Source organism: Myxine glutinosa, chromosome 1 (assembly GCF_964187855.1).
Source record: "Myxine glutinosa chromosome 1, kmMyxGlut1.1, whole genome shotgun sequence".
Classification (NCBI taxonomy): domain Eukaryota; kingdom Metazoa; phylum Chordata; class Myxini; order Myxiniformes; family Myxinidae; genus Myxine; species Myxine glutinosa.
Window position 1 is genome coordinate 219,323,424 of NC_136261.1, and position 10,018 is coordinate 219,333,441.

At 43.9% G+C, this 10,018-nt stretch overlaps 1 protein-coding gene across 1 annotated transcript; it reads right to left on the reverse strand.

The window, feature by feature from the left end:
• Positions 1 to 316: 316 nt before the first annotated feature.
• On the reverse strand, positions 317 to 7,933 carry FBXO45 (F-box protein 45). The gene is made up of 3 exons (XM_068097469.2): positions 7,768 to 7,933; positions 6,148 to 6,365; positions 317 to 2,291 (listed from the first exon to the last, which is right to left on the reverse strand). The coding sequence occupies exons 1-3, from the start codon at positions 7,772 to 7,774 to the stop codon at positions 1,914 to 1,916; spliced, it is 603 nt and encodes a 200-aa protein (XP_067953570.2). The 5' UTR covers positions 7,775 to 7,933; the 3' UTR covers positions 317 to 1,913.
• Between the last annotated feature and the right edge of the window lie 2,085 nt (positions 7,934 to 10,018).

Here is a 10,018-nt window from a genome sequence, read left to right on the forward strand (position 1 = left end):
TTCAACTATGGGTGAATTATATAATTAACAACTCACGGTCTGAGGTAACTCGGCTGAAAATTATCCGATTTGCACCAAATAAAGTTTATGAATGGTTGCACAGACCCCTACTTCTCACTAAAAGTGGAAACAGAATGTAAATTGGAGTTAAAATAAGTGTTTGATTTGTATCAAGCAAATGCACGTGGAGCGTGCTTGCGAGCGAGCTGCGCTCTGGAGGTGACGTCACATGGATTACGTCATCGGCTTTGAGGTATGGGGCAGAATTTTTAGGGGCGTTCCCAAGTGGTTCGGTTTTCTTTCATTTTTAATGTTTCAGAGTGAATATAACAAAAAATCAATGCCATATTTGAATTCACCATAAAAAGACTCATTTGGATGACGTCAAATGCATTTTGAGTGAGATTCCGTGTCTGTGGACCTTTAATACTGTATCCTGTAAATATTTTGATCGATTTTGTTTCTTAGCAACAGAATTACATGGGTTTTAAAACCAGGAATAGATAAATGTCCCACCCTGTAGGTAGCATAATCGGAACTATGAGGAGTCCAGGGGATATGTCATTGCGACACCGGAACTGGGTAAGGAACCTGCAGCGGAATAAAACCAATGCCTTGTATTGCAAAAAACAGTGCTTGGGGGTGGGGGGCGGGGTTTGAGAGGGGGATTAATATTTTAACATCCTCATGTTTGTGCAAAAGGGGTCAATATAAAAGCCAAAATCTAATTTTCATGCATAAAAGTGGTTAGAATTTCTCAAGACTCATTGAACTAGACATAATTTGACCTCCACCAACATCAAGTCTTTGCTAAATGTAACTTTGATCTAAAACCTCAAGACCATTTGACCTCAATATCTAATCTGTACATACTATATGTATCATGGTACATGTACTCAGTTTAGTTGTAAATCCCTACCTCGACAACAACATTTATACCTAACATGACCTGACCTTTGACCTCTTGATGCCGAGATCAAATCAGTTCATCTTTACATCATTATACAAACTTGTACCAAGTTTGACTTGGATCCCTTCAGCTCTTTTTAAGTTATCACGGTAACGGAACCCTATCATGGGCGCACGGATAGACAGACAGACGGACGGACGGATGGATGGAGAAACCGAAAACATAATGCTAGGTCGACTTAGTCAGCGGTGGCATAAAAAAGTGGGTTATTTCAAAATTGCAGTCAAGCATGGATTCATGCATGGAAGCATGGAAGCATGGAAGCATGGAGTCAAGCATGGACCCAACACCTTTGTCAATCACACCAATGGGCAGCCTGAACACTGTTTGTGTGCATAGCATGGACGTGCGAACTTGTAAACAACATTAATATCGCTCACATGAGAACACACTCTCCGCCGGTGGGCTTCAGGACTGTCGCATTCACAGGTACTATAAGTGTGGAGTCCCTAGATACTCCAACTGCGATGCCCAGAGGACTCGGCGATAGTACACGCGTGATGTTTACAATAAACTCATAAAGAAGATAACGGTGCCCAGGAATAATCATATAACATTTAGACATCGTAAACTTAAAATCAAACTTTCATTTCTTAATTGGAATTCAGCAAGATCACAAGATTAGGGGACATTTGATTGTAGGACGTTTTTTTTGACAAGAATGAAACTTTTCCTACGATTTGGGGCATGGATGATTTTGTCACGATTTTTTTTCATCCTCATTTTGGGAGGGAGTGCAATTTTGGGAGGGGGTGTAATTTTGCCGGGTTGACGGGCAAATCGCGGGTCACCCCCATATAGTTTGGACATTGGTTGAGACCCATTAAAAATATCATCGATTTAAAGCCAAAAAAAAAAAAAGGAGGCTCGTGGAAGAGCTAACATTAATGACAAAAAAAAAATTCATGTGAATATACAATTAATCGCTGCAAGGTGGCAAAGTTCACCTTGAAAACCACCTCACCTGGTACCGTGGTGCATTGTTGCACTGTGGGAATGTCCCTCCAACCTCACCTCCGTGCAGGAGTTGATTTTCTACCAGGTTCCATCCCCAGCTCTGCTCATCACTGCCGAGAAGCGCTACATACCCCTGAATTTGCAAGGGAGCACGGCGCGTCGCAACACCAACCACGGCGACGGTGCCAAGAGGACCCTCCCACCAAACCTCCCAGGCATGCCGTCCATCAGAGAATCCCACGCGCCCACGTGCGGCATCTGTGCTTTGTGCCACAGGGTTGCGATGCAGCGTGAAGCCGTTGCGCTTCACAAAGATATTTCGGGAGCAGTCATGTTGGTTCCAAGCATGTCGTGCTGCACGCACCTAGAGATGGGACACATTGTAGAACATCAACAAAACAGTGTTACAGGAATAACAATAAAATTATATCACAAAAGTCCAAATAGGTAATCATAATTTACATTTAAATTTTCTTCAGAATAGTGAGATTGAGGGGGAAAGTGGAAAACAAATAATTGTAAACGCACATGAAAAGGTTACAAAATTTAAAAAATAAAAACTACAGCAAAGACAATAGCACGCCATCGCAAATACCCACATTTCCCACCTAATGGCAAAAAGTTGAAAGATGACAAAAGGTTCCAGCAGGAATGACGCAATATCAAATTTTGAGTTCATTTTTTTTCCTGTTATGACTCCTGTGACATTAAGGGGTCACAGACACAGAAAATTGAAGATTTTAATGGTAGGAAGATTTTAAAAGGAAGATTTTTAAAAGGTAGATTAAAAGAAGATTTTACAAGATTAAAAAAGGAAGATTTTAATGTTTTTGGGTGTCCTTTTATGCTGGACACCCAAAAACATTAAAATCTTCCTTCAAAGATATTTATTCAAAAAACGAAAAACAATAAAGTGTAAGGTGAAGCAATATCTATTAATTAAACCAAACATGATTTTCTGTGTCTGTGACCCCTTAATGTCACAGGGGTCAAAACAGGTTTAAAAAATGAACCGGCCCTGCCCCCCCCCCCCCCAAAACAGCGATTTTATTACCCACGTGACCGGCTACGTCATTGCGGGAATTTTTTTGCTGCGCATAGTTTTTATAATGATTTGGACTATCAAAGGATTCTTCATCAGAAAAATATTCGTCAAATTCACTTTCTGGAGAGTCTGAAGCGAGTTGTGCGGCCATTATCCGTTGCATGCAGAGAAAACCTTGCTCTTGATTATGTCACGCAGATGACATCAGGACCATCGTGATTTTTAGGGGCGGTTCCCGATGGGTTTGCTTTTTTATCTGTTAACACCTCAAAAAATTATTAGAATAAAAAAACCACGTTCAGATCTTTATTACTTAAAAATCTGTATAATCACATCAAAATAAATTCTGTCTGTGGACCTTGAAGTCCCCAATCGCTGGGGCATGAACCGGGGGTCAAATCCAAAAAAGTCGTTACATATTTCATGCATCCCCCAATGATTGCATATACAAAGTTTCATTAAAAACGTTTAAAAAATGTGCTCGTAATGTAATTTTTACCCTCGCCAGAGGAGAGGGTATTGCATTTGAGTCTGTTTGTCTCTGTTTGTTTGTTACTTGGCAAAAAGGGGAAAAAAATGTTTGCAAGTATGTTGATAACTCCGGTTTGTGTGTGTTTGTTTGTTTGTCTGTCCGCTCACTTAGATATTTTTGGGGTCAAAAGGTCAAAATAAGCCAAAGGTCAACCACTTTTTTCAAATTTCTAAAATCCTCAATTTTCATCCGATTGAGTTGAAATTTGAAAAGGATTTACATATCGGCTAACTGAATTCAACCATCGACAATTTTTGATATTAGCATAGGGCAAAAGGTCAACATAGGCCAAAGGTCAACAACAATTTCAAATTTCTAAAATCCTCAATTTTCATAAGATTGACTTGGAATTTGAATGTGATTTACATATCAGCAAACTGAATTCAACCACCAACTATTTTTGAGATCAGCATAGCCCAAGACCAAGAGCAGGAGATCACCAAGATCACCAAAAGATCACCAAGAGCAACATAGGCCAAAGGTCAATAACAATTTCAAATTTCTAAAATCCTCAATTTTCATAAGATTGACTTGAAATTTGAATGTGATTTACATATCAGCAAACTGAATTCAACCACCAACTATTTTTGAGATCACCATAGCCCAAAAGAGCAACATAGGCCAAAGGTCAAGTAACAATTTCAAATTTCTAAAATCCTCAATTTTCATCCGATTCACTTGAAATCTGAATGGAATTTACATACCAGTGAACTGAATTCAACAAACAACTATTTTTGAGATCAGCATAGGTCAAAAGGTCAACATAGAACAGAGGTCAACCACTTTTTTCAAATTTCTAAAAGCCTCAATTTTCATCCGATTGACTTGAAATTTGAATTGGATTTTCATATCAGTGAAATGAATTCAACCACCAATTATTTGTGAGGTCAAAAGGTTGCTCTACTCAGTAGTCTACTGAGTGCCATTTTGCTCTGTTCTCTTTTGCCAAGTGTCGCTCTATGAGTGATTTTTCATTTGTTAGTCTGTCTATCTGTCTGTCTGTTTGTTTGTCCGCACAGAATAAATATGATTTTCTCTGCAACCGTTGGTCCGATTGACAGGAAATTTTCACCATAGGTGCGCCTCCTCCTGAAAAACTTTTTAATGATAATTATGACGTCATCGGTCACGTGGTATGGGCGCCATCTTGGAAAAACCAAAAAAATTGCACCTCTATATCTCTGAAAGTGCTGCATAGAAAAATTGAGACATGGCTCATTGTAAATAACTCTCCATGGGAAATAACATATGTTAATGATGATGTCATAGGTGCCTCCATTATGACGTCATAATTCGACAAGTACAAAACTTCATCCAATCAAGATGGAATTGGTTGAGTATCATCTAGGGATAAATTGGTGGAGAAAAAAAAAATGATATCATCGGTCATGTAGTTCCGGCCGCCATATTTGTTTTAACACAAAAGCCTTTAAAAAACACTAAAAACACGTCCTAGTGAGGGTCTGCAATCTCTGATTGCTCTTTCTTGTTGGTATTGTGAATCCTCTGACCCCACCACATGGGGTGGGGCCAAAATGATACTGATCTCACACCTTCTTGCCATGTGGTGATCATAACTACTACGTTTGGGGAATTTCTGCACAACTATTTAGGAGGAGATAACATGAAAAATGGACATTCAGACAGAGCGGATTACAATACCCCTCCCCCCACGCCCCAACTCGGTTGAAACAAAAAAAAAAGTGTGGGGATAAAAACTAAAAGTTAAAAAATTCTCTACTCAAATACAACTACTCCTAAACCACCTAATTGCTATTATCATAGTGTAAGAAAGGTAAACAACACTCAGCTATTAAACCCAAGGGTTCCAGTTTCTGGAACCGCGTTAATGAGCCAATTATATTGCACTCTTCCGTTGAGACATTCAAGTAAGCAGTGCACCACCATGTCATCTCATCAACCATCCCTACTCATGATCATTTATACCCCATTCACCTCTGCGACCAAACACTCTTCTTGGAAGTTACTGTTTTCTCCCATCCTGTCTGTATCTCCTCTTCCCCTGTTCATTAATTCATTTGTTTATTGCGTCCCGCAGAGGCCCCACTGCCGCACTGTCACTGTCAGCTCGGTGCCTTTTTACATCTGCCACCTCACTCTTTCATTCGCCTAGATCTTATGTACAAAAACAAAAACTACAGCAGACAATAAATGCTTTGTTCTTCACCCACATTCTTCAAAAGGGTGCCCTGTTCTGGGTTCCTTCAGGAAATCATGTCGACTCGGAACGGCTGAATTTTTTAAAGCTGAGGATACCTGCTCGGGAATTGTCTCGTTTAACAGTTTTTGATCATTATTGGCTCGAATGGTGGCATTGAGCCATTAGATAATTAACCAGCAGAGCTTGCCCTGATACATGGACTTACGTAACGTACCAGTCCTGCAGTCATAAACTGATCCAGAGTTTGTCGAAAATTGCAGAATATTACCAACACTGAGCGGCTTCCTGTAGACCCTCCCCATGGAAGAAAAAAAAAAGACAACCAAACGTACATTCAATAGTTGCTCACTACAGAACATTCATAGCTCAACAAAACACTTACTTCTACCTTTGTCCATGTTGCCTTAGAATCTTATTCTTCATTGCCCGTTTTCTATCACCCAACCTTGAACATTAAGCACCTTAGCCTTGTAAGAAGGGACATTGCAGAGAACGTCCGACTTGAGTGCATCAGAGGTGAGAAACCGCATGCAAAGTGCTCGCCATACATCGCCATTCTCATCAGAGAGACAACGCAGCCAGCGACGGCAAGTCAGTGCGCAGGTGAGCAGGTCATGGGGGTCCAGGTACGAGAAGATCACTTCGAGAACGCGGGGTGGAAGGCGGGCTGCGGACATAGCTGTCAGGGTGATAAGGCAAGGGAAGAAAAAGGTTTGAAGAAGAATACTGAACTCGTAAATGGTAAATAAACAAACTATTGTGTCACATCCATGATCGATCGATTCCGATGATGGCTTTTATTGATTGAGAACACATTGCTGTGGTTGTCGCAATATTGGTCTACTAGCCGAAACCCGTGGAACATCCACGGAAGGGAGGATGTGGTGTATGGATAGAGTGTACCATTATGGATGGCATAGGGGATTTGCTTGTCCGAGTAAGAGTTAGGACGAAAGATGAGAATGAAGAGTGCGTATGTGAACAACGATCGCCGACACCGGCACAAATCCATGCTCTGGATTGTCCAATCAGCGGACGGCTTGCTTCGCCTTCGCCCAGCAGACGCCAATACGATGGCGTCGTAACGGCAGTTAATCGGATGCTTTTGGGCCCCAACGTCGGCTAATTCAGATTTTTCGAGTATGGCTGTACGTGATAAACAAAGAGCGCGGTTCGTAGATCGTAAATCCATTAGTGCCGTGGGCATCGGGTCACTGGGTGCGGCGTAAAAGGGATTACAAAGTCGAGTCCTTTCGGTATTATTATATAGATTTAAAAAATGTTATTGTGAATAAGATGACACCAACGCCAAATGTTTGCTTTTCAAATTTATACTTTGTCAAGAGTTGGAGATGAAAAAGGATGCCCAAGATGTTCCTGCGCTTTGACAAATTATGTTGTTTGACCTTTAACCCACGCACAGAATGAAGAAATCAGTTTAAAATTTCATTTCAATCAACTCGTTTAGCAATAGATATATGATTTTTAAAATCAATCCGACTGCAGTACAGTACTGTACGAATGAATAGAGGATGAAAATGTGGTGGATGGATACAATGATGAGGAATCAGATCATTAGATGAATCAACAAATAAGGACAATACATCCACAATAACACAGATGAAGGAACAATAATATCGAGATAAAAGGGCAGAATCGTGTGTGTAGGTGTATTAATGGTGTATGTGTGAGTGTGTTAATGGTGTGTGTGTATTAAGAATGTGTGTGTGTGTATGTTAATGATGTGTGTGTGGTAATGGTATATATGTGTGTGTGTGTGTGTGTGTGTGTGTGTGTGTAATGGTGTGTATATAATGGTGTGTGTATAATGGTGTGTATAATGGTGTGTATGTGTTTTAATGGTGTGTGTGTGTGGTAATGGTGTGTGTGTGTGGTAATGGTGTGTGTGTGTGTGTTTATGGGGTGTGTGTGTGTGTGTGTGTTTATGGGGTGTGTGTGTGTGTGTGTGTGTGTGTGTTTATGGGGTGTGTGTGTGTGTGTGTGTGTGTGTGTGTGTGTTGCGATGTGTAATGTAATGTGTATGTGGTGTGGTCGTGCGATATTTCCCACCCCCGTCTCACCGAACATTTACGAGCCGTCATGCCAATTCTTTCACAAACTGACGTTGGTTCTTCTTAAATATCGCTCGCCACAATGAACCAATGGTTTATTGAAAGAACCGAGCAAGCACCGCGAAAGATTGAATTCCTAATCTTCTTCCTCTTGTCCCAATCGTCATTCTGCCTCAAATATTTTCTACTTTCACATAAATTCAATTAAATATCATTTATCTCACACCATTTAAAAGCATATTAATTTTTCTAAAATTTCATCAAATACTGAATCCCTATTGCTGTAATATGCACCGCCTCACAAAATGCCGCGGAATTACATTCGTAAAATAATGTTTTAAAGACAATTCATACAATATTTCTGTCTGGGAAAGATAATACATTGCTTGATAGGAATTTATTAGGCTCTAATGTGAATATATGTCAATTCGCCGACATTTCCTCCAAAACGTTTTCTAACTCGTTGTCGTCGAATAGATCGACACATTCGTCATTTATCAGATCTACAAACATCTATGTGTACCACTCGACTCTGGTTTCTGCTCTTGTGTTTAATGGAACTCTTTGCGTCATCCATTTCTTGCCACGAAATTTAAGGTTTTATTCCGCGAAACTATTATTACAAAATCGAAAGAATTCTCGATTCGTGGCTTTTTAAGAGATAGAAAATGAGACATTTTTCATAGACGTGGTTGAAAATGTAATTGGAGAGTGTCAGAATCTTGGAATGGTATCTGGACATCGCGATTAACACCGTTATTGTCCATCATTTGTAATTCGGTCAGGGTGCCGGCGATAGCTCGCCTACTCTTGGTGAAGGACACCGTGGGATCTTCAAACCTCCACCGGGACGCCAAGTTTAACGTCCATCCGAGGAACGACACACACATTGATGAATCAGCCGGCCTGTGAAACACCAGGACGGCAGTTTATAGCTGGGTCGGGATTCGAACCCAGGCCAGTCGGCTTAGAGACGAGTGTGCTGCCTTTAGGATTCTGGGCCATCCTGCCATGGCACCGAGAGATAGTCATGACATTAAGGAGGGAATATGGAGAATTCAGTGTGGGCAGAGATGACAGCTTGTTATATTACAGTATGATCGGAATATTTGTCGGATGCTTTTAGAGGGTCTTGGTTGAAAGCCGAGTAATTAATAATGAGTTGAAGCGCGGTGCTACGCGCGCTACTTGCTTAGCAAGGAGGAAGCGGACAACGCGGTAAGTTAAAAGTCTTTATTTCAAGAGCTCCACTGTAGCACTGGAGCGCTCTGGGCTGCGCGCCCGGTGGAAATTCCGCGGCCACGCCTACCCCTCTGGCGTGGCCGCCGCCCACTTGGTGCGCGGAATAATGCCATCACGCCAGTGAGCTTTCGTGTCCACCACACGCGCCCCCCCCCCCCCCCCCAGAATTCCCGCGCACCTGGAGGGCCAGTTTGCGTGGCAAACGGATGACCCGGCCGAAGCGCCCTCTGGCGGCTGGCGGCATCCGGGGTGCAGGGATGCCAGCTGGGATGCCTCCGGCTGCACCCGGGATGGGTGCCGGACCGGGGGGCGGCGTGCCGGCGGGGCTGGGCGGTGCCAGGGGTCCGCCCGCAGGGGGGCGGCCTCGACACTGGGGCCGAGCCACCGGCGGTGTGTGGTCCACGTCGAGGTGGGCCGGCTTGAGGCGATCCACTGAGACGCGGTCGGGAGTACCGCCGATGTCCAAGGTGAAATGTTTCACCCCGGTCTCCAGCACGCGGAAAGGCCCGTCGTACGGGGGCCGCAGTGGTGTCCGGTGGGCGTCGTGCCGGACGAAGATGTACTCCGCGGTGCGAAGCTCCGGGGCGACGTGCGTAGGTGGGTGCCCGTGGTGCGCCGTCGGCACCGGGGCGAACCTCCGGGCGGTTTCCTGAAGCGCAGAGCGCTCCTGCGCCGCGGACCATGCTGCCGTGGGGTCGGGGAGGAACTCGCCCGGCACCCGCAGCGGTTGTCCAAAGACCAACTCCGCCACGGATGCACGCAGGTAGTCCTTGGGCGCCGTCCGGAGGCCCAGCAGGACCCAGGGGAGCCTGTCGACCCAGCCGCCGTTGCGGCGGGTGGCCCGGAGCGCGGCCTTCAAAGAGCGGTGGAACCGCTCGCACAGGCCGTTGGCCTGGGGGTGGTAGGCCGTGGTTCGGTGCAGCTGGACCCCGAGCCCCAGCGCGACCGCCCCCCAGAGCTCCGAGGTGAACTGGGGGCCGCGGTCGGACAAGATGTCCGAGGGGGCGCCGAACCGGGC

What these genes read in the sequence shown, in the direction of transcription:
- FBXO45 (XM_068097469.2), bottom strand. An exon ending in TCCCTTCTTACAAGGCTAAG is followed by an intron (nt 2,292 to 6,147) that starts GTGCTTAATGTT and finishes TCCCATCTCTAG; the next exon opens with GTGCGTGCAGCACGACATGC.